The sequence below is a fragment of the Pelecanus crispus genome, chromosome 11, assembly GCF_030463565.1.
Source record: "Pelecanus crispus isolate bPelCri1 chromosome 11, bPelCri1.pri, whole genome shotgun sequence".
NCBI classification, from domain to species: Eukaryota; Metazoa; Chordata; class Aves; order Pelecaniformes; family Pelecanidae; genus Pelecanus; species Pelecanus crispus.
Genome location: NC_134653.1, coordinates 23,476,182 through 23,500,820, shown reverse-complemented (window position 1 = coordinate 23,500,820; position 24,639 = coordinate 23,476,182). Strand labels below are relative to the sequence as shown.

The 24,639-nt window shown below is 38.5% G+C and overlaps 1 protein-coding gene across 2 annotated transcripts in view; it reads left to right on the top strand.

Moving 5' to 3' along the window:
• The window catches only part of MTMR3 (myotubularin related protein 3), an 84,143-nt gene that overhangs the window by 40,420 nt on the left and 19,084 nt on the right, over positions 1–24,639 (top strand). Inside the window, exons 8-13 of one of the 2 annotated variants that reach the window (XM_075718364.1) lie at positions 6,916–6,998; positions 9,394–9,560; positions 13,386–13,482; positions 15,001–15,114; positions 22,850–23,055; positions 23,279–23,410. In XM_075718364.1, the coding sequence (XP_075574479.1) occupies positions 6,916–6,998; positions 9,394–9,560; positions 13,386–13,482; positions 15,001–15,114; positions 22,850–23,055; positions 23,279–23,410 (799 nt within the window). The remainder of the gene's footprint in view (positions 1–6,915; positions 6,999–9,393; positions 9,561–13,385; positions 13,483–15,000; positions 15,115–22,849; positions 23,056–23,278; positions 23,411–24,639) is intronic. The other variant, XM_075718365.1, reaches the window with a different exon arrangement.

Here is a 24,639-nt window from a genome sequence, read left to right as displayed (position 1 = left end):
TAAAGATCTTTAAAGTATCCATTTTTAAAAATTGTTACATATCCAGCTACTCATGATCATAGACATAAATTAAATAGGCATTGTACAGTCTTTTGCAGTAGTATAATGCTGACATATATTAGTCTTACTGGTTGTAATACCATTTGTGAACTATATAGAATTTGATAGGACATTATACATGGCACAGCAATATTTTTGTGGATATTTGTATGAAATCCAAAGAATTAAAGCATTTTTTCTCCCGATTTTTTTTTTACCAATCTCCTTATTTCAAGACAAGTCCTGACCCTGGCTGTTTGTTAATTGCCACGTGTCAGTCACAGATCCTGAACTATGCAGTGGTGAGTTTAGTGTAAAACACCAAAACTGCATGTTATTCCAAAGCTGAGAAAATCAAGGGAAACAAAAGATAAGAATTGACAAATGTCCAACACATACATGACTGAGACACATACGATACAGTGGTCTGGAACATCAGCGAGATCTCCTGTGCACCTAACTGATTTAATTTTTGATGCCATGTCAATCTTAAAATTTGAATTGTTTTTATTGTTTTGTGCCAGAACCAAATTATTAACTCTGTAAAAATTTTTTACTAACTAAAACTCAAATCTTTACAGGTTTGTTGTCTCTAATCATATAGCTATGTTATCTACAGACTTTGAAATGTGCGTGTGTCATAGTCATCATTAGTCGCTTTAAGTGCTATTTTAGTTCACGAATTGTCAATGTAGTAGGCTGAATAGCTATGTCTGCTAGGCTGGTGAACATCTGTGTACAGCATTAAAGTGCTAAAATTCATGATGATGTGGGGTTTTTCAGCAAGTACAGGTATTATTTCTGAACATGGCAGTTACTCAAAACAATGGCAAAAAATTTATGATGACAAAAATGGAGATTTAAGGGCTATTATCTTCCACTGCTGGCCATAGAAAGGAGATGATACAAGTGTGTGCATATGCAGAGGTAGCATAACTTTACTTTTCACTTCTCTTATTCTGTAGTCAATCCTGAAGTAAAACTTAAGACTTAAAAGTTAAGCTGTAAGTGCATCACAATGGTAGCCAAGGGTCAGCTAGGTACTGGGGTGCCTCAAGTGCAGTCCAGCCAGATGCATCTCTACATGCTGCTGGCAACAGAGAGAAGATGCGTTACGAGGCATGTGTTTTCTAGGATTCCTTTGCTGCTTTGTGATACAAACATGAATTCTAGGGCTGAATTCTGCCAAGGGGCCTGCTACAATAAATCTATATTGTATTACTTACTGTTAGGGTTTTTTTTAAGTTCAGAGTCTGAATGTTGTATGAAATTGGTGACTAGAATTGACAAAGCAGAGGACTGAATATTTAAAAACAAGGAGCTGAGACATGAGAAACAACAGTATCCCTAGAAATCAAGAGTTTGTCCTGAGGAATGCCAGGAAATGATAGAGTTACTTTATTAGAGAAGCCACTGATGCGTGTACTGCACTTACTGTTGTATCTGTCCTTAGGATAATTAGGGGTATTAATTTTTAAGAATTTTGAATTTAATATTTTTGAGCAGTAACAAGAATTGATGTTTTCCTAAATAATATTCTGTCTTTGTGTTCAGGAAAGAGTCCATAAAAGTTTGTCAATATTACCATGTTAATTTTGCTCCCCTGACTTTCATATCCAGTATTCTGCCCTCTCACTCTCTCTGATATCTCCAAGGTTGTTAGTCCTGCTTCATATGTCATCGTTAACCAGAAAGATTCAATTAGGTAATGTATGAGTTAGAGCAGAGAATATAGATTATATTTCTGTAACCATATATGACCATCACTAATAACGTAGTATGAACTCTACTGGAATCCAAGGCAGACAGGATCTGGAATATCTTTAAGAATAAAAAATACTTGCAATAATTAGAAACTATATTTAAATTATTAAATTTTGGAGTAATAATAACTTTGGTGGTTGTTGATCAAAATTATTGATCAGATGGTGATTTTTTAAATTAAATCTTCACTGAGTAATTTTTGATTGAGTTAATCTTGATTCTTTCCTACTGTTTTTATATTGCTAGAGCTGTTCAGAAAACACCTTTTAAACGACCTTTTTAAAACATATAAATGTTTACTGATATTAGGACTTGGGGTTTTTTTATTATTTTGAATGATTTTCATAAGAATCACTATCCGGAATAAGTCCAGCCACACTAACGACCTTGTCACCTCGGTGGATAGAAGTACTTCTGTGTAAGAAAGAGGATTTTTAACAAATATCTGTATTATAGTACTTGTAAAATTAATTGATTCCCCATGTCTGAATGTGCAGCTGTTACTCTTGAAGTAGGTGGGATATTCTCATGGTAGAAATGGTCCTCCAGAGAAAGTAGTATGCATGTCAACTACTTGCCCCTTAGTAAAGGCAACTGCATGAAGGAAATGGAATCCAGTTAAAAATGGATTCCTGGTCTTTGGGTTTTTTTACCTCACTGTTCTCTTTGTTTACAATTCAATAGACTGGCTGTCAAAATGATGCTTGTGAAACTTCAGTAAGTAGCACAATGCTGCTAGATCACTTGCTGCACCTGTGCTTGAAAATAAATACATTTAAGAGTTGATAATGCTCACATTACAACACTGCAGAAAATGGCTGTATGCATAAATCTTTTCCATGGCTAATTTCCTAGATCACAGTAGTAATAGGAACACGGTGTTTTAAATGCAAAACCAAAAGATGCAGTAGACCATGCATAAATTGGAGGGATTATGACATTCAAAAGTGTTGACTTATATTTATCCATGGGATAAAAATGCAGACTCAACAGTGATCTCTCAGTGCACATGGGAAGTTTGGTTCCCAGGCCAATCTCTGATGAGCTTTCCTTAAGAAAATTTCAAACTTTGCAGCTGATGAGTGTTTCTGTCTAACCATTTTCTCCCTGTAAGCTAATTGCATTTATAGGAGAATTAAAATGTTAGTGTGGTTTATGAAACCATGGATTTGTTTGTAGCCTCTTTCAAGTAGTAGATTCTGGACACAGTAAGTCATGCCAGCAAGATGAGCAAGATTTTCAGTCTTGGCAATGAAGTGAATTTTAGTATGAGCTTTCCCTTGCTTGGACTTTAATGGAAAAATGGTTGATTTGGTGTCTTCCTTACGTATGTAGCACAGTTGTGGTTCATCTGTGCTGAACAGTAGCTTAGTCCTTGTTTTGTTCTCAGGTCCTGATGATCAAACTGTTCACATTGCGCACATGTTAATTGTGAAAGCAGACGGGGGACTAAATAATTGCCTTCACGAGAACCTAAGTGTAATTAGTTGTACTTAAAAGCAAAATTTCCTACAGGTACTCCTTGTACATTATATGAACAAGATCACGCTTGGGGGGATTTGACTCCGTCCACCTAGGAGAGTCCTTGAAGACCACCTGAGCTGATCTTGCATCCTCAGTTCCTCCATATGTCATCTTATACTATGCTTCAGGACATAACAGCACATAGCCTTGGCCTCGTGCTCTTTAACCAGTCTGTAACATAACCCTGACATTATTTCAGACTTTGACCTGGGAAAACAAGAAGAAAGTACTAATTAAAGCTTGTGGCCACTGGGTGCCACATGGTACCCTGGAGAGACTCAGGAAATGGTATACAGGGTAGTGCATATAGCATAGTCACACATGAAGGGGCTGGCTTATAGCAGCCTGGCCATGGTCCACTGCATACGACTTGGCATTGTGGTCAAGGATTGAGCCATGGGGTGGGTTGTTTCAGCAGTGTAAACAACTTGTGCTTTTTTGAACTACAGAGGTGTATTTCTCTAAATATATCTTGTATCAGTAATTAAAATAATAAAAAAAAATTTCAAAAAGAAAAAGCTTGAGTTGTATAATATTGCTGTTGTTTAAAATGAGATCATTTTAAAGAAGAGACAGTTAAGATACTGCAAGAGCACAATGCTGTAGTACTCTATGATGCGATATGATTGGCCTCGGATAACAATGCATGTTTATTCTTATAAAAGCAAAAATGATTGCTTCTCCACTGCTTTATTTTGATAGCCATTATTATATGGTGAAGTGCCTGCAAATGGAATTGATGGCTCTTTCAAGAGCAAGCTAACTGCACTGGGTGTCTGACTTGCTGCATGCATCAGCCTGAAAAACATAACCATGAAAATGGAAGGTTATCAGTGGGAAAGAATGGGGAATGAAGGCAGATAATTTTACAGAGTTTTACTGGGAGAAGAATAATGGACAGGAAGGAGACTGAAAATGCAAGAGGATCAGAGGATAGATTTTTATGACCGGAAAAGAAAATTAAAAAGATTGATATGGAAGTTGCCCTGAAAAAAAACTGGCAGGTTCTAAGGAAATAGATGGTGAGCTGCATGTAGACTGTCAAGAGAAAAAAGAATGGCTGTTGAGCAGAGGGCAAATTGAAAGGGCATAGAACAAAGAGTGACTTTGAAAGAAGGAAATTAAAAATAATGCAGGAGTAGGAGAATACTTAGTATGTCATTAGAGTGCAGACAGGAGGAAGAAGAGCCAGAACCAGACTGCTAGAAGGAGGGAGCAAGGTGAAGAACTGCTTAAAGGAAGATGGACATGGGAAAAATGCAATAAAAGAGGGCTTGGGGAAAAAAAAACAATATTAACAGACAAAGCAGTGTTTGAAAAAGCAAGTCTTCTAGAGTCTTAACTCACTTAGTTGGGGAAAGGTACCTTACTTTCCATGTTGGTGCCATGTAAGTCAGTGGTAGATTTAAATTATTTATTTGGTGTATGTGAGGGGGTCCAGTTGGGAAGAAAGAACGGAAGATTCCCCTGTCTGAGGTCCATTCCAGTTCCTTAATTTATTAGGCAAAATTATCACAACAATTGATCTACCCTGCAGACTAGAATCAAGTAGGAGAAGGTGTGGAAGAAATTACCAGTTAAAATAAAAATATGAACTATAGCAACAGTACATCTAATCTTGTCTGTAATGCACTTAAATACTGTTACATTGGTATCTAAGTCTATCAGCATCTTCACTGTACTTATTCTCTGCAGGTGACTCTGCAGTCAGTTTGAGCTTAAGGATGGCAAAAAAAGGGGGGGCTTATCTCACAGGAGGGAATCCTCATTTCGTGTGCCCCTTCATGTTGCTAGTTATGTAATTTATATTAGACTATCACAGATCTTAAAACAGTAATAATACTGAAAACATGGACCAAAATTCAAGTTCCAGCTTTATTTGAATACCCAAACCACTGGGCTGTCGAGTCAGACACCATCTTGTCTAGTGTCCTTGTGCATGAATTTTCTGTTCTTTAATGGCCCAGTTACAGCAAAAGGAACAAACGGCCCTGTTAACAGCAAAAGGAACAAAGAGTAACTTACCTGTACCAGCCTTGCTGATCATGGGAAATGAGGGCTATTAGTACTTTCTCCAGCTAAGGGGAGTCCAGCACTGCTTCATGTTTGTGGTCTGGCAAGGGCAAGGATAAAGGTTGAGTATTAAGACAATACCTGCCTGTTGTATTTTGGGGATTGTGAGCTCTGGGCAATTATTTGAGGTTTTACATTCAGAAGAGGACTCTGGACTCTGACTTTTGAGTTGGCAGGGAAACATGAGGTGCAGCTGTGAGCTGTGTGCCTGCCTTCCCAAGAGACATGAGAGTTTTGATCACTCTCCTGGGCACAGCATTTACCATTAGCTTTCTCTAGACATCATCATGCTCAGAGTAAGTTTTCTTGTGGTTCATATTTCTGAGACATCTCTTTCCCTTGCCTACTGTTTTTAGTTCCATTTCCTTTTTTCATTCCACTGAAATCAGGTGGTACTTAAGCTTTGTGGTGCCTGAGTGGAAGCTGTCTTGATTCCTCACCCAGATCCTTGATTGGAGGTGACCTTCAAGGACTTGCTCAGAGTCTGTATGGAAAGGCGCTGGCAGAGCAGGGTCTTACAGCCACATTTTGTAAGCCCTCAGCCAGAACTTAAACCGCTGGATCATACTCCTCTGATGGCAGAGAAGATAACAAGAGTATTTGAATGTTTCTCTGATAGCCTTTGATTGAAGGATCTTGATGGCAGAGTTTTTGTTGCCTTGTGTAGTGTTCAGTATAATCTAACAAACAATTCAAATGGTTTTACACTTCATGTTTATTATAGGTATTAGCTAAATTCTCTGTGTTTGGAATTTAGATGGTTAGTTGAATACTAACTTTTATTTGTTTAAGACAAGAATGTACATTTGCCTGTCCCAGGTAAAGGTCCAAAAATGTTAACGAAAACCAATATTTTCATCTTGTGGCTTCTTATCTTTAAAGGTACTTGCATGTGCTTATGAGTTTCACCTGAACAAGCTTCTGCTAGTTACATGTGCCATAAAACATAAGTGCATATAACTACACCTTTAAAAATGAATGATTCAGCATTATTACTGTAAATATGGCTGCTTTGATCACAAGTGTTGGTCTAAACAGGCCAAATGGTTTTTCCCTGAAGAAGAAATATGGAATATTTCTGTATAACAAACATGTAGACTGCAGCAGTCTGTTAAGGGGGATCTTGCTTAGCAGTTCATTTTTTACACCAACACCTAGAATTATATTCCCAAGATCCCTAAATTTGGACCTATAAGAGAGAAGGATGCTTCCATAAGAGAGGAGCATGTGGGTTTCTGCTGCTTTTCCTGCCTTCACCTTTGTTACCAATGCTGCAGTCTCTCAGCTGTTTTCATGTGATCCCTTAAGGTTTTTGGACTGTACAGCAATGTAGCTGAAACGACTGATATATAGTACCGTACTTCAGAGCTGTTGAAGTCGTTACGCTTAGTTTTCTTTATTTTTTCTCTCTTTTCAGATTCCACATAGTTCTATAATAAATCCTTGTGAGATACACAAAGAAATTACAGTGTTAGTGCTGTTTGAAATAAAATTATATTATCTTTTTAATTGCAGGTTCCATTGCAGCTTATAGAAAGTGTTGAGTGCCGTGATATATTTCAGCTTCATTTGACTTGCAAAGACTGCAAGGTTATAAGGTATGAATAGGCTGAATGGGGAATGGGGGGTAACTTTGCTTTCTATATGCTGTGGACAGCTGTGACATTTTAAGGAAATGTTTTTTCTTACTTAGTGGACTTGCTTTCCCTCAAAAGATTTTCTTTTGTCTTGATTTTGCATACAGTAGCTAGGCATTTTCGTAAAGAGGATGTGAGCAAGATGGTCTGCATTTTTGCTTGCTATGATACAGTATAGCAGTAAATCTTGGTCTGAGCCCAGGTGGCTGATCTTGATTTTATTCTGAAATTAATTTTAGTCTCACTGTGTTTTCCCTGCCCTACAGTCAGTTATAATGTATTGCTTCAATTAGTTATAAGTTACAGAACTAGATAAAACCACTGAAACACATGCTTCTTGGAGAAGTGTTTAATCAAGATTTGGGGTTTGGAGGGTTAAGGTATGGGCTTGTACAGTTCTACATGAAACCTTCAGTCTGGATAGCATCAGCCACCCTGAATTTTTAACAGCTCTGGGGTACAGCAGCTATCCTTAAGACATAGTAGCCTATTGGAAAAGAAAGTGAGGGACTAAGGTAAAGCCAGGTCTGCAACCCACTCTGTAACCCATTGAAGTAGATAGCATCATGTAGAAGGGAGTATTTATTTATGTCTGTCCTTCAGCAGACTTTAGAGTCTGCCGCAGGAGTCTCTGAGCTACTGAGCCTGAGCTACAGCTATTTCCTACTTTTTTGCTGCAGAAATCAATTTTGATCTATAAACTTTAATTAACAAGAAAGGAACATTTCTTTTTGATTAAATGTTTGCTGGCAGTACCTTTTGTATAATGAAATGAGCCCCAGTCATATCTGAGCACTTGGAATGTTTAACAGGCCAGCTGCTTCCTGAAATGCTGTATTTTGATGAGGACTGATTTCACTTTAGAAGTAATATTTAGTTTAATTTGAATTAAATATTTAACTTCCTCTTAACTTGTAGCTCTTGACATTTAAAAAAGTCACTCTTCCTCTCTACATTAATTTGTTATTTCTCTTCAATTGTAGAATGAATACAAATTATTTGTATTTATGCCCTTCCCTATGAATTTGCTTTCAAAATTGCATCTCTGAGAATCAGTACTTGGTGATACTGGCCATTGGAAGATCATGAAGTATGGGGCTGAGGTACCAGATTTAGAACATGTTCATGTTCTTTTTCATGAACAAAGTAGTTTGTGTTTTTAATCATAGGGCTCAAGGGAAGATAGAACTTGTTATCTGCAATGCTAACTTTAAAAGAATTTAGAAAATGGGGTCTTTAGTGTGAGAGGTATCTTGTCTGACTATGGATATTTCATAGAGAATTATCCGGCCTAAGGTAGTCTTGTCTTGCTTTATAGTCAGTGATAGGAAATAAACACCTCCAGGCTGCAGTTCCTCGCAGCTATTTAGACACGTTTCATGAGTAGGACATGTCTTTTTCCTTCCACTGACTGACTTTCAGATATTGCAGGTAGGGGTAATAAATCCTGCCCTTAGAGAATGCAAATGCTATCATTAGCCATGAATGCAGTAGAACACAGACTGAGCTGAATGTAAATACTTTGAATATTTTATAACTACAAAATCTTGAAGAAATCTGACTGAGCAAAATAAATCACTGATCTTATTTCCACCCTTTTATTCTAAAGGGTCCAGGAATCCTCTTTGAAAAGACGAGTCAATGTAATTTTAATATACTGCTTTGAAGATTAGTTTCTCCTGTGCAGGGAATATTCTTGTTCGTTGTTGTTAGTCTGTAATGTTAGGCAAAGTTCAGTTTCAAAAATGTTGTTTGTGCTTCCCACCAAGGCCAGAAAGAGAATCTTAGCATAGGGGAATAATGTAAGATTTCAGATACTGGAGTTTGTCCTCATTATTCTCAAATTAAATATATTAATCAAATGGATATTTCTCCTATGTCTGATGAAAAATGCATTCTTGTTTACAGGAATATGATGCCTAGATTATAATGTATGTGATGGTTTTGTGAGTTTTCATCTAACACCACCAGTCAGCAGGTTGCTGTAACACATTCTTGTCTTTGTGTGAAAGTCTCAGACTGAACTCAGTGATATTGTCCTTGGTTTTATAGTAAACATATGCATAAACATCTCCCTCATTCATGACTAGTAGGGCATACCACTGATTTATTCACAATCACAGAACACTGCTTTCCTGCTTACAGTTTATTTTGATTTTGTAAGTGTGTATTTCTTTACTGATATCCAGAGCTTTCATTTTTACTATCCAGTAGAATGTACATAGAAGCAGAACTAAGTTATCAATAAGATGTTCTCACTTTTTGCATTCACAGATGTTTTCATAGTTAGCCTGTCAGATCTTAGTCTGGCATCTCTTACTGAAAATTAATAGATAAATGTTTGTTTCTGGGACAGGTGTCAGTTTTCTACTTTTGAGCAGTGTCAGGATTGGCTTAAGCGACTGAACAATGCCATACGCCCTCCTTCGAAGATAGAAGACCTTTTCTCATTTGCCTATCACGCTTGGTGTATGGAGGTATATGCTAGTGAAAAGGAACAGCACGGGGATTTGTGTCGGCCAGGTATGTGGAAACATTTTGGGTATCTTGGAAAATGCATTGACTAGTAACTGCCTGTTTGCTGAAATCCAGAACTTTCAAAAAAAGTTGTAAACAAATTCAGTCTGTGGTGGTGTAAACAGAACCTGGAAAATTCCAGTATAGAATTTTTTTGTATATAAGTTTTTGTACTTCACTAGCTGGTGAATATACTATATGTGATAATTATATAGGTATATTATGCCATCACTTACAGCGAGGTGTCCTTTAATGTCTTGCATGTCTGCCACAGTCTGAGTTCTGTCTGAACAAAGGAGAGATTAGTTTCAACCATAGCTACTTTGGGATCAACATGCAAAGCAGTACCTGAATATCCTGAGGAAATTATTGTGGTGGATTTGATTTAGTCAGTCATGTATAATACTAATAACATGTTGTTCACCATGGCAGCAGCTTTCAATCTAAAACATTCTGTATTGATTGTGCCCACATTTTTTGTAATTGCCTAGAACAGTGGTCTTCAACATGGGTGTTGAGGAGCAGGAGGTGAAGGAGAAGGAAGTCCCTGAGCTGCTCCTGAGGTTCATTCACAGCTGCAAGACAGCGACCTACTTTAGTGAAATGTCATCCTTGCTAGAAAGTTTTAGAAGCCCACAAGTAAATAAAAGCTAAAAATTGGGATGCTGGCGGTTATAGCACTTGTTTGAATATAAGGAAATATGAGTTCTAGACCCGCTCCAATCTGAGGCTCTCTTTGCTCGCAATTCACATGTCCGAGAAAAGTATCCCAGTTATCAGGTTGAGGAGTGGTAGTGTGATTCTGTCCTTATTACTGAAGCTGGTCTGGGGCTGAGCAAAGACTATGATCTTGTTGGTGCCCAAGGAAGAGCAGTCAACAGGTAGCACACAAATGGGAGGAGGTGCTCCTTGGTTCTGGTTCCTGTTCCTGCACTTTACACCCTTTATGTTAGCAGTTACTGAAAAAAGGCAAAAACATCTTCAGAGCAGAATTTTAAACTCAGGTCTTTTCCCTCCTAACTAAATTCAGGAACTGGAAGATAGCAGACATGTAGATGGCTTGCTAAGTCTCCTTGTGCAGTCCTTTTCTTCACTGAAACAGACGGCTTTCAACCTAATACTAGGTTAGGTTAAGAAGCAGCATTTACCTTTTTATTAACTCTTAGACATCAATTTTTTTCTTGTAGGTGTGTCTGTCAAATAATTTTCTTTAATGTAGTAACTTTTTCTTCCCTGTAGCTTGCTTATTTCTCGTGGTAGATATTCTCCTAAGAGTTGAATTATAGTTGAAATAAATCTACGGGAATGTAATTGAACAAGTTAATCCCAAGACATTGTAATATATTTTTTTACATCCAAGGAGCCCAATATTTGGTAGATATGGACAAAAATGCTAAACTGTTTCAAAACCTATCAAAAAGTATCTACTTCTGGGGGGAAAAAAAAAAATGTAAGTTGTTATCAGTGTGTGTAGTGGGAGATATGAACAGTGGCTCACAAGCTAAGCTTTTATAGTCAGAAGGCACAAGTCCACAAATGTATACCTTGCTTTTTCTCTGATTTTGAGAATTGATTGGGGTGCTTTGAAAATATTATCCATCTTGGCTCAAAATGCTTCTTAAAATAGCAGCATTTCAGGAAGAACGACAAAATGTTAAGGCTAGGATTTCATTTCTCAGGAAAATCTATAATTTCATGACATGCACAGTAGATGAAAAATTAAGAGGGAGAAATCAAATGGAATATTTCATTTTCATATCGCTTTATGTGTTTCTTTTAAAACCCACTGGCAGTATGCAGCATTGATGATTGGGGATGTTTCCAGTATTCTCATTTGCTATCCAGAAAAATCCTTAAGTATCACAAGTTTTAATGACCATTCTTCAAAGCAGCTGATAATGAAGCCCATCCTCAGTGCTGCAAGAGCATTCTGCTGTTCCAATAAAAGGTTGTTTAAAAAAAAAAAAAAGTCGCTGCTAAGGAAGAACATGACAGAAGTGGTTGTCTGGCTGGAATGTATTGTCCCAGTTTCACCTTTGCACTTGACAGAGGATCAGAGGGCTCCTCACAGAGCTGTCATCTCTATGGAGCCATCCAGCTTTTGTAAAACAGGGACTCAAGCAGCTGATCTATTTGAGTAGGTGGCTAGAAGATAATAAATTCAAGCTCATGCAGAGTTCACTTGAGAAGTGGGAAATTGTTGGCAAGCTCCAGTCTAACTGATCCAGCTATAGGGAAGGTAGGGCAGAACTACAGTGCCTGTGTGATACTGAGACTAGCCTTCTGCAGAAAATGCATGACATAGGAGGCAGAACTATTTCTTTTTTATGGTACTGTTGTACCAGTGACATGACGTTAAGGGAATAAGTGATGAAGGTCAGTCAGGTCCATAGATTTTACTGCCATGTGCCTTGAAGAGTGAATATTCTCCCTTTGCACACAGTGTCATTCTCACATTTTACATTTCAAAAAGCATAGGAAAAATAATCTCATTATGCAGATCTCTTGCACATTGTCCATATTGTAAAGTATGTCTAGATGTACCATTTTCAAAGTACCATTTTTAGTGTATGATCTGAGCTGTAGGAATGAATAACATTATAGCTTTTCTTTCACAGTTAATTAAGTCCTGTAGTTAGGCTGCTATTTTTATTCTTAATTTACCTATTTCTCTATATTTATCTCTAATTGTTCTGTAATGTCACATAAAAATTTGTTTCAGGCATGTACATTTACATCTTTGAGATAAATATGTATCTACATATATCTCGGGTATTGAAAGACTTTAAGGGTTTTCTGAAACATATAATGGAAAGATGAAAAATTAATGCTTTAACAACAGATTCCCCCCACCCCGTTGGGTGATGCTCTGCCTCATGATTTAATGATACAGTAATTTAAAGAGACAAGCAATGGACAGACTTTCAGAATCATTTTATCTGGCATTGCTCACATGCTCATTAAATTTATCACATTTCTTAGCTCTGTGAACCTCAATTTTATATGTTATTCTCTTCTACAGGTTGAGTACCTTCTAATTCTCTAGACTTTCTGTCTATCAGAATAATTATTGTTTATTGCCATTGTATATTTTCCAGTTGTATTTTGATACTTTTAAAAAAGAGTCTAGCAAATAAATGGAGCTCATTCCAGTTCCTTTAATATGTTAATCTAGGAATTTGTGAGGAACTAGTGACTGATGATTGACACAAATATTTATGCATTGTATCTTCATATCTCCACATGACTCATGGAGGAATAATGCCCAGTTTACAGATGGAAAACTGAGGTTAAATTACAGGGCTCACCTACAGTCATACAGGAAACCTGTGGCTGAAATTGCATCCTAAATGGAGATTGCGCAAGTTCCAGACCACATTCCATATATTACCCCTTCACATATCAGTCAGACCAGAGCTTCTCCACCTTCTCATTGATAATTCTTCTGAACTTCAGAAAAGAAAAACTACTAGCATTTTCCCACTAAGACTACTGATGGATCTAAATTGCTTTTGCGGATGTACTTGGTTCTGGTCTGCAGCGTTACTGTTTCGTACAGGAATTTACAGAAGCTGGTCATTTCAGAGAAAAAGTCCTTGATGGAGTTTGACATTTCTGGAGAGCTGACCAGGGAGCGCCATCAGTACAAGCTGTGGTTCTCCTGATACAGATTTTCAAAATAGGGTTGTGAACTGTAGATTATGTTTTTGGACTGTTGCTTTCTCTTTTCATGTTTTAATAAGTGAGTGCAATGGTGTTTTTCTGTAACTATTTTGAGGAATCTTACTTCTTATTTCACATTTGTTTTCTTTCTCTGCTTTTGATACCCAGGAGAACATGTAACTTCAAGGTTTAAAAATGAAGTGGAGCGGATGGGTTTTGATATGAACAATGCCTGGAGGATTTCCAACATCAATGAGAAGTACAAGTAAGTTATGTGGGCTGCTGATTCACAGCCAAATGGCATCTCAAAGCACCAATTTTGTTATAGCAGATTACTGGAACTTTTTCCAAGTTCTACAGTTCCTAATAAGGGACAATTAGAATTATGATTTTTTTGTTGTTTTATAGAAAAAGTGTGTTTTTGAAGTATTGTTTAATATTTTATTATCTGCTACAATTTTTGTAGGCTTAGAAATACCAGATTTTGATGTACTTGCTGGAGGACTTCTTGGAGAATAAGCATTCTAATGGAAGAAAGGGAAGCCTTAAGTGAGCAAAAAGTGGCGTTTGATTGAACTTCTAGAAAACATTTTTTATTGTGTCTTTTTCTCTTATCTTATGACAAAGACTTGTATTAAAAAAAAACCAAAACAAAGGTCGGTTTGGAAGAGTTAAGCCTCTAGATCCTGAAAATAAGAGAAAACACTTTCTGTGGTCCTGAAAGCATAGACAGATGTCCTCTTCTTTAGCTGCTGGAGCAGAGAAAGGTGTTTCTCCATTCGGGGTTGGTAGGACAGAGTGTACTGCCTGATCCCTAATCCAATTCAGAGCAAAACCAGTGGTAACACTTTGTGATGAAAGCTGTTTCATTACTCTGTTTTTGCAGGATAATGACTTGCAGTTGATAGTTGATGTCACTGCAAGAAGAATATATGTCTTGGTCTCTAAAAACCTGGGGAAGAAAAAATAGTGCTTTCCTACATACTTAATACTAAAGAAAAAGGAAAAAACCCTGTGTCATATGGAAGCAGAATGATGCAAGCTACTCCTTTCCTTCTTGTGGCCAGCACTTGAGAAAAGAGCACTTTTTCGGGATGACTGATATATTTTTCTAAATGGACATGTGTTCATGTCTGTCCTGGTGCAGTAAATGCACCTTTTTAAGAGGATGGACTGGGGATGAACTAGTTTGATTCAGCAATATATTGCAGTCACTACTGACTGCTTGCACTGTTCTCATTGGCAGTCATGGCTTTATTAGTTAAATCGTGGAGCAGGAGGTGCATCTAGTAGAAGAAAGTTCCAGTTAGTCAAACATAAGCCAGTGCACTCAGATTCCTGCCTTCAGCGAGGGTTGATTAGCCAATGTACTTTTTCCACACTTACACAAGTTTTCTGTCTTGAATCCAGTAGCCCAGGGTGGCTCTGCTTCTGTGTTTTGTGACCCAGAAATGGAGTGGCTATTTCTTTAGCATGGAGAGATGTGTAATTTCTTTTCTGTGGTCCAGTTTATTTCAGCAGCTGGAGTTAAAAATCGCCTACGTACGAATTTCCCGAGAAAGCACCAGCTTGGTTCTTCTAATTCTGAAATGCATTTATGCACCTTGATGTTCACAGTGCTTTTTGTATATGTGAAGGAGAGGGAAACAGGAATTAACAAAATGGCAGTTTGCTGAGATTAACAGTTGTCAGGTTGCTTATACTGCTTATTTGTGTGTTGTCTGGCAAGTGTGTAACTGCTCTGTATTGCTCTGTTCAACCCTTTGCACCACTTTTCTTACAGGCTCTGTGGTAGTTACCCTCAGGAAATCATAGTTCCTGCCTGGATCACGGATAAAGAGCTAGAGAGTGTGGCAAGCTTTCGGTCCTGGAAGCGTATCCCTGCTGTTGTGTACAGGTGAGGCTCTTGCAGGTGGAACAGCTTTTACCAGGCTGTAAATGGGGTGTTCTAGCAAGTAAAAGCTGAAATAAGTTGTAACTGGGAATCTTGCCTTGTAATGAAAGGTATTCAGGTGCCTCTGGGCCCCAGATGTCCCTTCACTGAGTCTGACAGACTTTAGCAAAAGTGTTAAAGGTATTTTAAAATAATATTTTTATAATTGAATCAGAGAGGTCTGGCTTGCATCTTGTTGTATTTTTGCATGTGTAACATGATGTGGAGGGGTGCTGCATGAAGGCCCAAGACCTGCTAGGGTAGAGCTGGAGAGCTAGGCTGGGAAGAGGCAAGAAAACCTGGCACAGTCCCCTTCGTGCTGCCTGGTGGAGCGATACCCAAGCTGATCCACCCTGAGACTCTGTCTGCAGTGAAGTCCTGCTCTTCCACTCCAGAAGGATCCCAGCAGCAGTGTGGAGAACAGGACCTCAGAACAAAACACAAACCACCCTAATGGTTTAGATATCAAGCAAGGATGACAGGGAGCTCCTTGCATGAGAAAACCTTCAGACCTGTATTGAACCGACAGCAAAGTATGACCTGTTAGGCCTGATAGCTTGGGGTCTTTGACTCTACATTTGCTACCTATATGTGTATTGGTTTATACCTATTCAAAACTCCAAGAATGTGTGAGACAGTAGCACATATTGGCCCTTGTCAAGCCATAAATGAGGTAAGACATGCTTACTACACATTCACTCTGAGTGGGAATAATGTTTTGTTTCTTTTAATTCCAAACACACATTGTAGGAGCACTCAGCATTTGCATCTCGTGCAAGTCATTCCTAGGGCAGTCACCTCAGTTAAGATTGATTTTATTTTTTTTAATATGAAAATGAAAAAATGTAAGATGAAGACATCAACAAGAAATGATAAATGGCATTTCTAGCTAGGTAGTCCTTTGGTTTTGTTCTCATTCTCATCTGGCTAATACTCAGACTGCAGAATAAACAAGGACAAATACCAAAATTATTTAAGGGCAATATAAAATTACAAAAGAATGTATGTGTTAGCTCTATCTACATATTTTAGATAGTTTTAATCAGACAGTCTCTTCCTTAGGTGGAGTCCAGCAATTCTCCATAATGCTTTTCTGAGATACTGGTTTTTGGCAGCTTCTTTAGTAAGAAATATATTTCAGCGTATGTTGTTTTAAAATATTCTGGAACCTGTCATTTAATACCTTGGCCACTTTCCTAGTGTAGTTACCCTCCCATAAATGTTTAAAATCTCTTTATAAAATCAGATGACAAAGGGATTAAAAAGATAATGAATACTGATAATTCCATTAAGTCTGCCTAGCCACCCATTCCTTCTAAACAGACAGAAAGGAAAAGCTGTTCTCGAGTGGCAAGCTAAATTTAGAGAGCAGTGAAGTTGACAAACTCTCATATGGCCTGGATTGGAGGAGTAAGTGTACAAGAGTTAAGAGCAGGCCACAAAACATTATTTACCTAGCTTAAGAGTTCTTGTTCTGTGAAAGGAGAACAAATTAGCTTGTGGCAGCAGACCATTATCTTTAAATCCTCCTATCTTTTCTCCTTTCTTCCAAATAATAAAGGGGTTAGCATAGTCTCTTTCTGAATGTTAAGGAATTGCTCCATCCTCTGTTCAGCTCTAAAGGGGAAAAAATGCTTTCCAGCATATGCTAATTTTTTAAGACTCAAGGTATTTTATTATTATGGTAGTACATGTAAGTGTGTATATTTTATGTATATATATGTATAAAGGAGAATAGTGTAATTTATATATGGTTTTGTGTTCAACTTTGAACACTGCATTTCAGGCCACTTTGTGCCTTTTATGCAGTTGTCACATAATTGGGGGACACCTTCCCTGCAAGCGCACTTAACACAGGGAAGCATCCCTCCTTCTCTCATCACTATACAGGAGAAAGAAATCACTTTCTTTGCATTCTTGGGTACAGCTTGCATTCTGGGGGATTTATGGGAGAGTGATTTAAATGTTCAAAAGACCTCATAGACTGAAATTGTTTAATCCCTGGCATTCAATTTTCTGCAGTTCTGATGAGACTATGTACGTTAAATTACTGCATAGTTTTTCCTTTGTAGTCTTAAAATCAGGGGGAGAAAAAGTTTTTCTCTTTCAATTTCTTCTTTCCTTATCTTGACATTTAATAATAGATTTTTCAAGACATCCAGTTCATCATTCTGTGCTCTAATAGAATTCACATCAGCTAGTGGTTGATGATCCATATGATTGGAAATCCATGTATAGTTTTCTCTACATATGTATGTTGCCCTCAATACAAGAAAGACATTGAGGTGCTGGAGTGTGTCCAGAGAAGGGCAACAAAGCTGGTTGAAGGGTCTGGAGCACAGGCCTTATGAGGAGTGGCTGAGGGAACTGGGATTGTTTAGCCTGAGGGGAGACCTTATCACTCTCTACAACTACCTGAAAGGAGGCTGTAGTGAGGTGGGTGTTGGTCTCTTCTCCCAAGTAGTTAGCGATAGGATGAGAGGAAATGGGCTCAGGCTGCGCCAGGGTAGGTTTAGCTTGGATATTAGGAAAAATTTCTTCACAGAAAAGGTAGTCAAGCATTGGAACAGGCTGCCCAGAGAGGTGGTGGAGTCACCGTTCCTGGAAGCGTTCAAAAAACAGGTAGATGTGGCACTTTGGGACGTGGTTTAGTCTAGTCTACCCTTAATTGGTTTAGTGTGGACTTGGTAATGTTAGGTTAATGGTTGGACTGGATGATCTTAAAGGTCTTTTCCAACCTAAACTATTCTATGATTCTGTGCCATAAAAATAGCTTTTTTCTTACTTTTGGAGGAGTAAGGGACGAAGGCTCATTCAGCATTTTTTATCTGTTGAAGGTGATTTGGGGACTATTAGTTTCATTATTGGTCACATTTTTAAAATCTGCTCTTTTTGCTTTACCTCAGGGGAAAAAAAGTAATAATGATTCTTTAAAATTTGTCCAATAACTTGTGTCAATACTGAATACTGGGACAGAGTGAGACCAGAGACACAGACACTTGGCAACAAAAAACTCATTGTCTGTTCTTGTAAAGCATTGAAGAGCTATGACTATGCAAAGGCTGAAAAGCTGAGCGGGCTGAATTCAGAGGCAAACTTCAGAAATACTCAGTTGAGATTGGACTGTCAGGAGAATTGCTTCTATTTTATGATCAAATTTCTAGAAAAAAACCTCACACCCAGCTTCTGCAGTTTTTCTCTGTGTTAACAATTTTTTAAAATCTACGCACATATTTATGTAGATAAATCTGGCCTGTAACATGTTTTTTGTAGCTTATCTGTTTTGGTCCCAGAAAATCAGTGAGAAGCCATTTTGGATTTTGTGGAAAGACAATAGAGAGGACTTCATACATTATATAAAGAGTGTCCTAAACTCATGAGAACCTTCTTGGAAATTAGCTGTGTTGAAGGTGTTTTTTTGTCTTGCCCACTGCTGCAGGTGACTACTCATGCAGGCAGTGTTTCTGCCAGCACAGGAGGCCAAGGTAAACAGAAAATTGCTGTGTATCATACTTGCTGAATTACATTCATGAATTGCAACAGTGATTTTTTTCAGTTGCAAGTACTAGTAGTTAAGTAATGCTATGGAGGGAGTTATTCAAACCTTCAGTAGTCCTCCCTGTCTTTGTGGGTAGAAGGACTTAGTGGATTTATTGTTGTACTCAAAAGGTTGCTTGAACAAAAGGAAGATTAAGCATGTGCAGAGGTGTACCATACATCATACAGTTATATGACGGTTTATAAAGGGCTTTAGTTGTGGTGATTTACTATTTAGTTTCTGTAGGGAGGCTGCATGTTGCTTTGTCTCTAGAGAGTTAGGAAATTTGCAGTGAAGGGTTCACTGTAATTTTTTTTTAATCTTTTTTTGGGTACTGAGATCTGAGTGACACCATCTTATCCCCAGCCCTATCTCTAGGGACCTCAGAATCACACTTAAACTATTTGCTATTTTTTGTTCCCGTGGCCAGTCTGGTTGGAATGAGTGTGATTCCTCAGACCTCCAATATTACCGTAAATAGAATTGTTTGCTGATTTTTGCTGGTACATCTGAACATAGCATATTTGTGCAGGCTTAGGAGTGTTAGGTCTTCACAGCTATCAATGAACTCAACTTTTGGCCTAATGATTCTTTCTTTGTGATATAAATGAGAGGCAAGAACCTAGAGATGAAAATATAACTGGTTATGAACCTATGAAAATGATTCCGCAGGCAGGTAGTAATGAAATCTGGGAGAATATATGCAAAAACAAATGAGCTTCTCCGAGTGTTCAAAATAGATTTCTTACACATATAATGATGTTTTATTTTCTTTTGTTATTTGTGCAAGCGTAGCGGGAAACTAGGTGGCCTTTCAGTGATTGGCACATATTTTTTTCTGAATTAATTTGATATCAATGGAGCTGTTTCTGGAAGGCTGTTCATTTCAGGAGAAATACATTTTCCTTTGCATGCAGTTGGCTGGTGCCTGGTGTAAGTGCCATGGCATTTAGATTGCTTTTCCTTTCGTTCAGTTAATGCAGTGTGTCAGTTCCTTCCTTTCAGTGAAGGAATTTTATATGAAACAATTACAAAAGAGCTATGAAAAATACTTAAAATACCATATCACAACTATTTTATCATTTTAAGTTTTTGCAACACGGAGCCTTAACCCGATGCAAGTGTTGCTTTTGAATGAGTAGCATGAGGCAGTTGCTGCTGCCTACTGCTGTGCCCCACAGTGACACTACAGAGGTGGTGCTGCTCAGCACCTGATGGGGGCTTGATGGCTCTGACAAGTTATAAACCAATTTGTCACACCTCCATAAACATTTATTAGAGTGGTGAGAGGGAAAAAAAGTTAAGATTTATAGGTTTGGGTGGGCTTTCTTCCTGTTCAGGGCAGTCCAAGCTGACTGTTGAAATTTGCTTGAAGATTCAGCTGACCCCTCGCCATTCTGTGCAGTTGCCTTATTAGAGGGAATTAAACAACTCTTGGTTGACATGAAGCTGAGATAGCCAATTTGTTTGCAGGAACACTCTAAAATCCTTTGCTGCATCATAACATGTAGGAACTGTAATTGGCATGTGCATACTTTTATAAATACCGGGTTCTGGTGGGACTCATGAGCAAGAACGGCATTGCCTAGAGGTGCATTTGCTTAAAAGGGATGTATATCTACAGGCCATTGAAACAGAGAAGAACAGTGTGTGGATAAGTGGTAGGATATTTCAGACAGGACATGAGGCAGGGAGTAAACATTTCTAGGTGACCCATTCTTCAGCATCGTTGACTCGCCATGTGGCCTGAGAGAAGTTGTGTCTCTTCTCTGCGTTGGCCATTCCACCTGCAGCTCTTTGTACTGACAGCTTGGCTTCCTTTCCTGCCATGGCTGAGGTCCTCTAATTCAGGATACTGCTAGTGAAGGTGAAGGAGAATGTTGTTAGTGCCAGATGTAAACACTTCAGTGAATGGGGAATTACATTTCTGTTGGCAGCAGTGGGATGTGCCAGCATGGAGGCAGTAAGTGAAATGGCAGTGATAATGTTTCAGTACTCTTTCTTTATAATAGATTATAGGGGAAAGTTTTTAAATCTTTTTCAGGGTATGTTTGCAATGGTTGGATGCATTTTAATTATTTCAAATATGTTCTTTATGTGTAGTGCAAGAAGCTAGGTCAAATTGAAGAATTAGTATTTTCTTAAGACATTTTAAAAAAATTCTCTCTTCCTTTTTTTTTAATGTCACTCACCAGAAGAAAATAGCTAAGTTCAAGTTAGGTCATTCTTCAGTTATCTCCCTGACGTATTTTTTTATTGATAGACTTGGCTCTGTACTCCATTTGCTAGTCCTCTGAAGTTTATCAGTATAGAGTGCTTGCAATTTATATCACATTTTAGAAGAAAATATTCTGCTTATAAACAATATTCCTTTTTCAGTGCTACTTCGGTGTCTATAGCAAAATTTACTTGGTTGTGGACTTTGTTATTTACCAGCCTGGCACCGCACTGGTGCTTGCACCCTCTTGGCGCCTCTGGTTGTCGCATCCTTGTTACTCTTCTACATGCGCTGGAACGAACAGGTGGAAAACGCGGTGTTGCTGCTCTCTGTGTAGGAGGAGGAATGGGAATAGCCATGTGCGTTGAGAGATAATTTTTTTTTAAAAAAGTTTTATTTTTTTTAAGAGGCTGCACCTGGAATACTGTGTCCAGTTTTGGGCCCCTCACTACAAGAAAGACATTGAGGTGCTGGAGCGTGTTCAGAGGCGGGCAAGGAAGCTGGTGAAGGGTCTGGAGAACAAGTCTTATGAGGAGCGGCTGAGGGAACTGGGGTTGTTTAGCCTGGAAAAGAGGAGGCTGAGGGGAGACCTTATCGCTCTCTACAACTACCTGAAAGGAGGTTGTAGTGAGGTGGGTGTTGGTCTCTTCTCCCAAGTAGCTAGCGATAGGACAAGAGGAAATGGGCTTAAGCTGCGCCAGGGGAGGTTTAGACTGGAAATTAGGAAAAATTTCTTTACGGAAAGGGTGGTCAGGCATTGGAACAGGCTGCCCAGAGAGGTGGTGGAGTCACCATCCCTGGAGGCGTTTAAAAAACGGGTAGATGTGGCACTTCGGGATATGGTTTAGTCTGGTCTACCCTTGATTAGTCTAGAGTGGGCTTGGTAGTGTAGGTTAATGGTTGGACTGGATGATCTTGGAGGTCTTTTCCAACCTGGATGATTCTATGATTCTATGATTCTATAAGAGCTACTGTTCTACTTCATCAGCTCCTTGGTGCTCTACTGCTAGATACAGTCGGTGTTTGAGAGGCAGCAGATGATGAAACACTACCCAAAGAGGGTCAGGAAGAGGGATTGAGAAAACCCACACATAGAGAAGAAGCTGAAAAGGGGGTGGAAGAGCCACTCCTTTCCAACAGACGCTAATACCAAACTTCAGAATGAGTAAAACTGCAGATGTTTAGCATCCTGAGATGTGAAAAGCTCTTCTCCTTTTAGCTAGTGAAACAATACCTAAAATACACTGGCTTCTAGATATGGTTCTGCAGTGTTCAAGGACCACCTCCTGTGACACTGGTGATGCCTAGAAGCGGATACCATCAATGTACAAGATTAAGGTTTTGGATTACCATTAGACATCATCAGACAGAAGGCATGCCAAATTCTGCCAGTACCAAATTTGTATACATACAAATTGTATACCTACCAAAATTGTAACCTTCTTCAGATTTAATCAGTGGTATGTTTTGATTTAAAAAATCTCATCAAAAAGTGAATCTGGTTTTACTCCTGTCTTCTAGCTTTAAAATTAGCATGGGTTAAATTTAACTTTCCTATTTACTCTGGCATTACAGCAGTAGACCTGACTATCCAGCAGGTGTTGAATACCTCTTTAATGCCTCATCTGCTGTTCCAAAATGTTTCCCAGCTTTCACTGGCCAACAGGCAACAATATTGAGCAAGAAAATGCTTTGTTTTCTCTTATTGACCTTGGCTTTGACTTTCACCTTTCGGTGACTGTGCGGTCACAGTCAGCATTTTGAAGGGAAGCATGTGGAATGCTGCCACTGAATCACAGGTTGAGGATAACTGCTGGATGATAGAGAGGTCCCCGACAGGAATTAAACTACTAGAGTGCACCATTTAATTTTTCATGCCCTCTGTGTTTTTCATCCCGATTCTTCAAGTTATGCACCGCTGTTCTTTTTATTTTCTTTTTCAGGCACCAGAGCAATGGAGCAGTTATTTCCCGCTGTGGACAGCCTGAGGTCAGTTGGTGGGGCTGGAGGAATGCAGATGATGAACACCTTGTCCAGTCTGTAGCCAAAGCCTGTGCCTCAGACTCGAGGTCCAACAGTAACAAATTAATGAATGGAAATTGTTCCAGAGATTTCTCCAATGGAGGGGACCTCTCTGATGTGGAGTTTGGTAAGTTTGTCACTGTTGCTTTTCTGTAAAGGGCAGAGCTTTATATAGAAGCTTAATTTCTTATATGTACTGTAACAGATTCAATCCTTTGTATTTAATCAGGCATTCTCCAATTTCTGTATGTGCAATGCATATGCATTGTGGGACTCGAGTGAATCATTGTTGTAAACAATGTCAGAAGCATCCCTTCAGTTATTCACCAGTGGCATATCCTCTTCCCCAGATTCCTCAATCTCTAATGCTTCAGGAGCAGAGAGTTTGGCAATACAGCCTCAGAAGCTTTTGATCTTAGACGCACGATCTTACGCAGCAGCTGTGGCGAATAGAGCCAAAGGTGGGGGCTGTGAGTGCCCAGGTAAGCAGTGGTTCTTCTCAGTTTTCTATTAAGTTAACCAAAAGGATTTGCTCAAATATATAACTGCACTGATATACTTCAGTACTGCATATTTAGCAGACTGCGTGGATGCAAGCGCTGTTCATCTATATGAAAGTTCTGGATCATTGCAGCTATCACACAGCCCTTCAAAAGGACAGGTTTAGCTGTTAATTAAGTCTGTTTCTTAGAGCATAAAACCAGCTGGTAACAGTGTTCAGTAAATGCTGAACTGTGTGGAATATGCTGATTAGCTTTCCCCTGCTGAGTCAAATATATAAACCAGAGCAAGACAAAGGTGTCCAGTGTGCTAATGTCTAAAAAAACCCGAACAAATTTGTAAAAATCTGCTAACTGTAGAGGATAATAATATTCTAGAATGGTTGTATGGAAGACAACTTTTCAGCAATTTTTCTAAAGCTGAAATGTTTTTCAGCATTTATATCACGACCCAAAGCAACTGAAATCCTGATTGATCTTGCATTTGTAATACATTTGCAATTATCACTTTCTGTGTTCATTGGCACTTGTAAGTTATTGGTATTATAAACAAGATATTATTTTATGGTCACTGTTGGATATGAATGCAGTCTGTTAAAATTCCACGGGTGGAGAGTCTAGAAAAGAGTGCATCTAGATAAGATAACAAAAGCTATTTTGACCATATATTCTTATTTTGGTCTTTGCTGCAATAGTTGCACTTTGATATGTAGCTACCAGTAACAAAAGATGAATTTTCCATTTAACACCTCAAAACTACTAAATAACTTATCAGAGTGTAAAATTTCACAACAGAAAAGCAGAGCATACAAGATGTTTAATTATCTTCCTGTATACTGGTTCTTGAATTCTTTGTAGTAAATTTCCAAACGGCTTGTCACTTTCAATAAATTTGATGTGCATTAAGTACTTCCTTTTTGCTGCTAAGCTTTCTCCAGGTATTGCCAGGTTTGCTTTGCTCTCTCCATATAAAAATTTCAGTTAGATTATGCTTCATTTTATATATAACATAATTCACTAAAAAGACAAAAAAATGCTTAAATTGTCTGACACTGTCAGTCGCTTCTGTTGTGGTTTAACCCCAGCCAGCCACTAAGCACCACACAGCTGCTCGCTCAATCCCCCTGCCCTGGTGGGATGGGGGAGAGAATCGGAAGAGTAAAAGTGAGAAAACTCGTGGGCTGAGATAAGAACAGTTTAATAATTGAAAT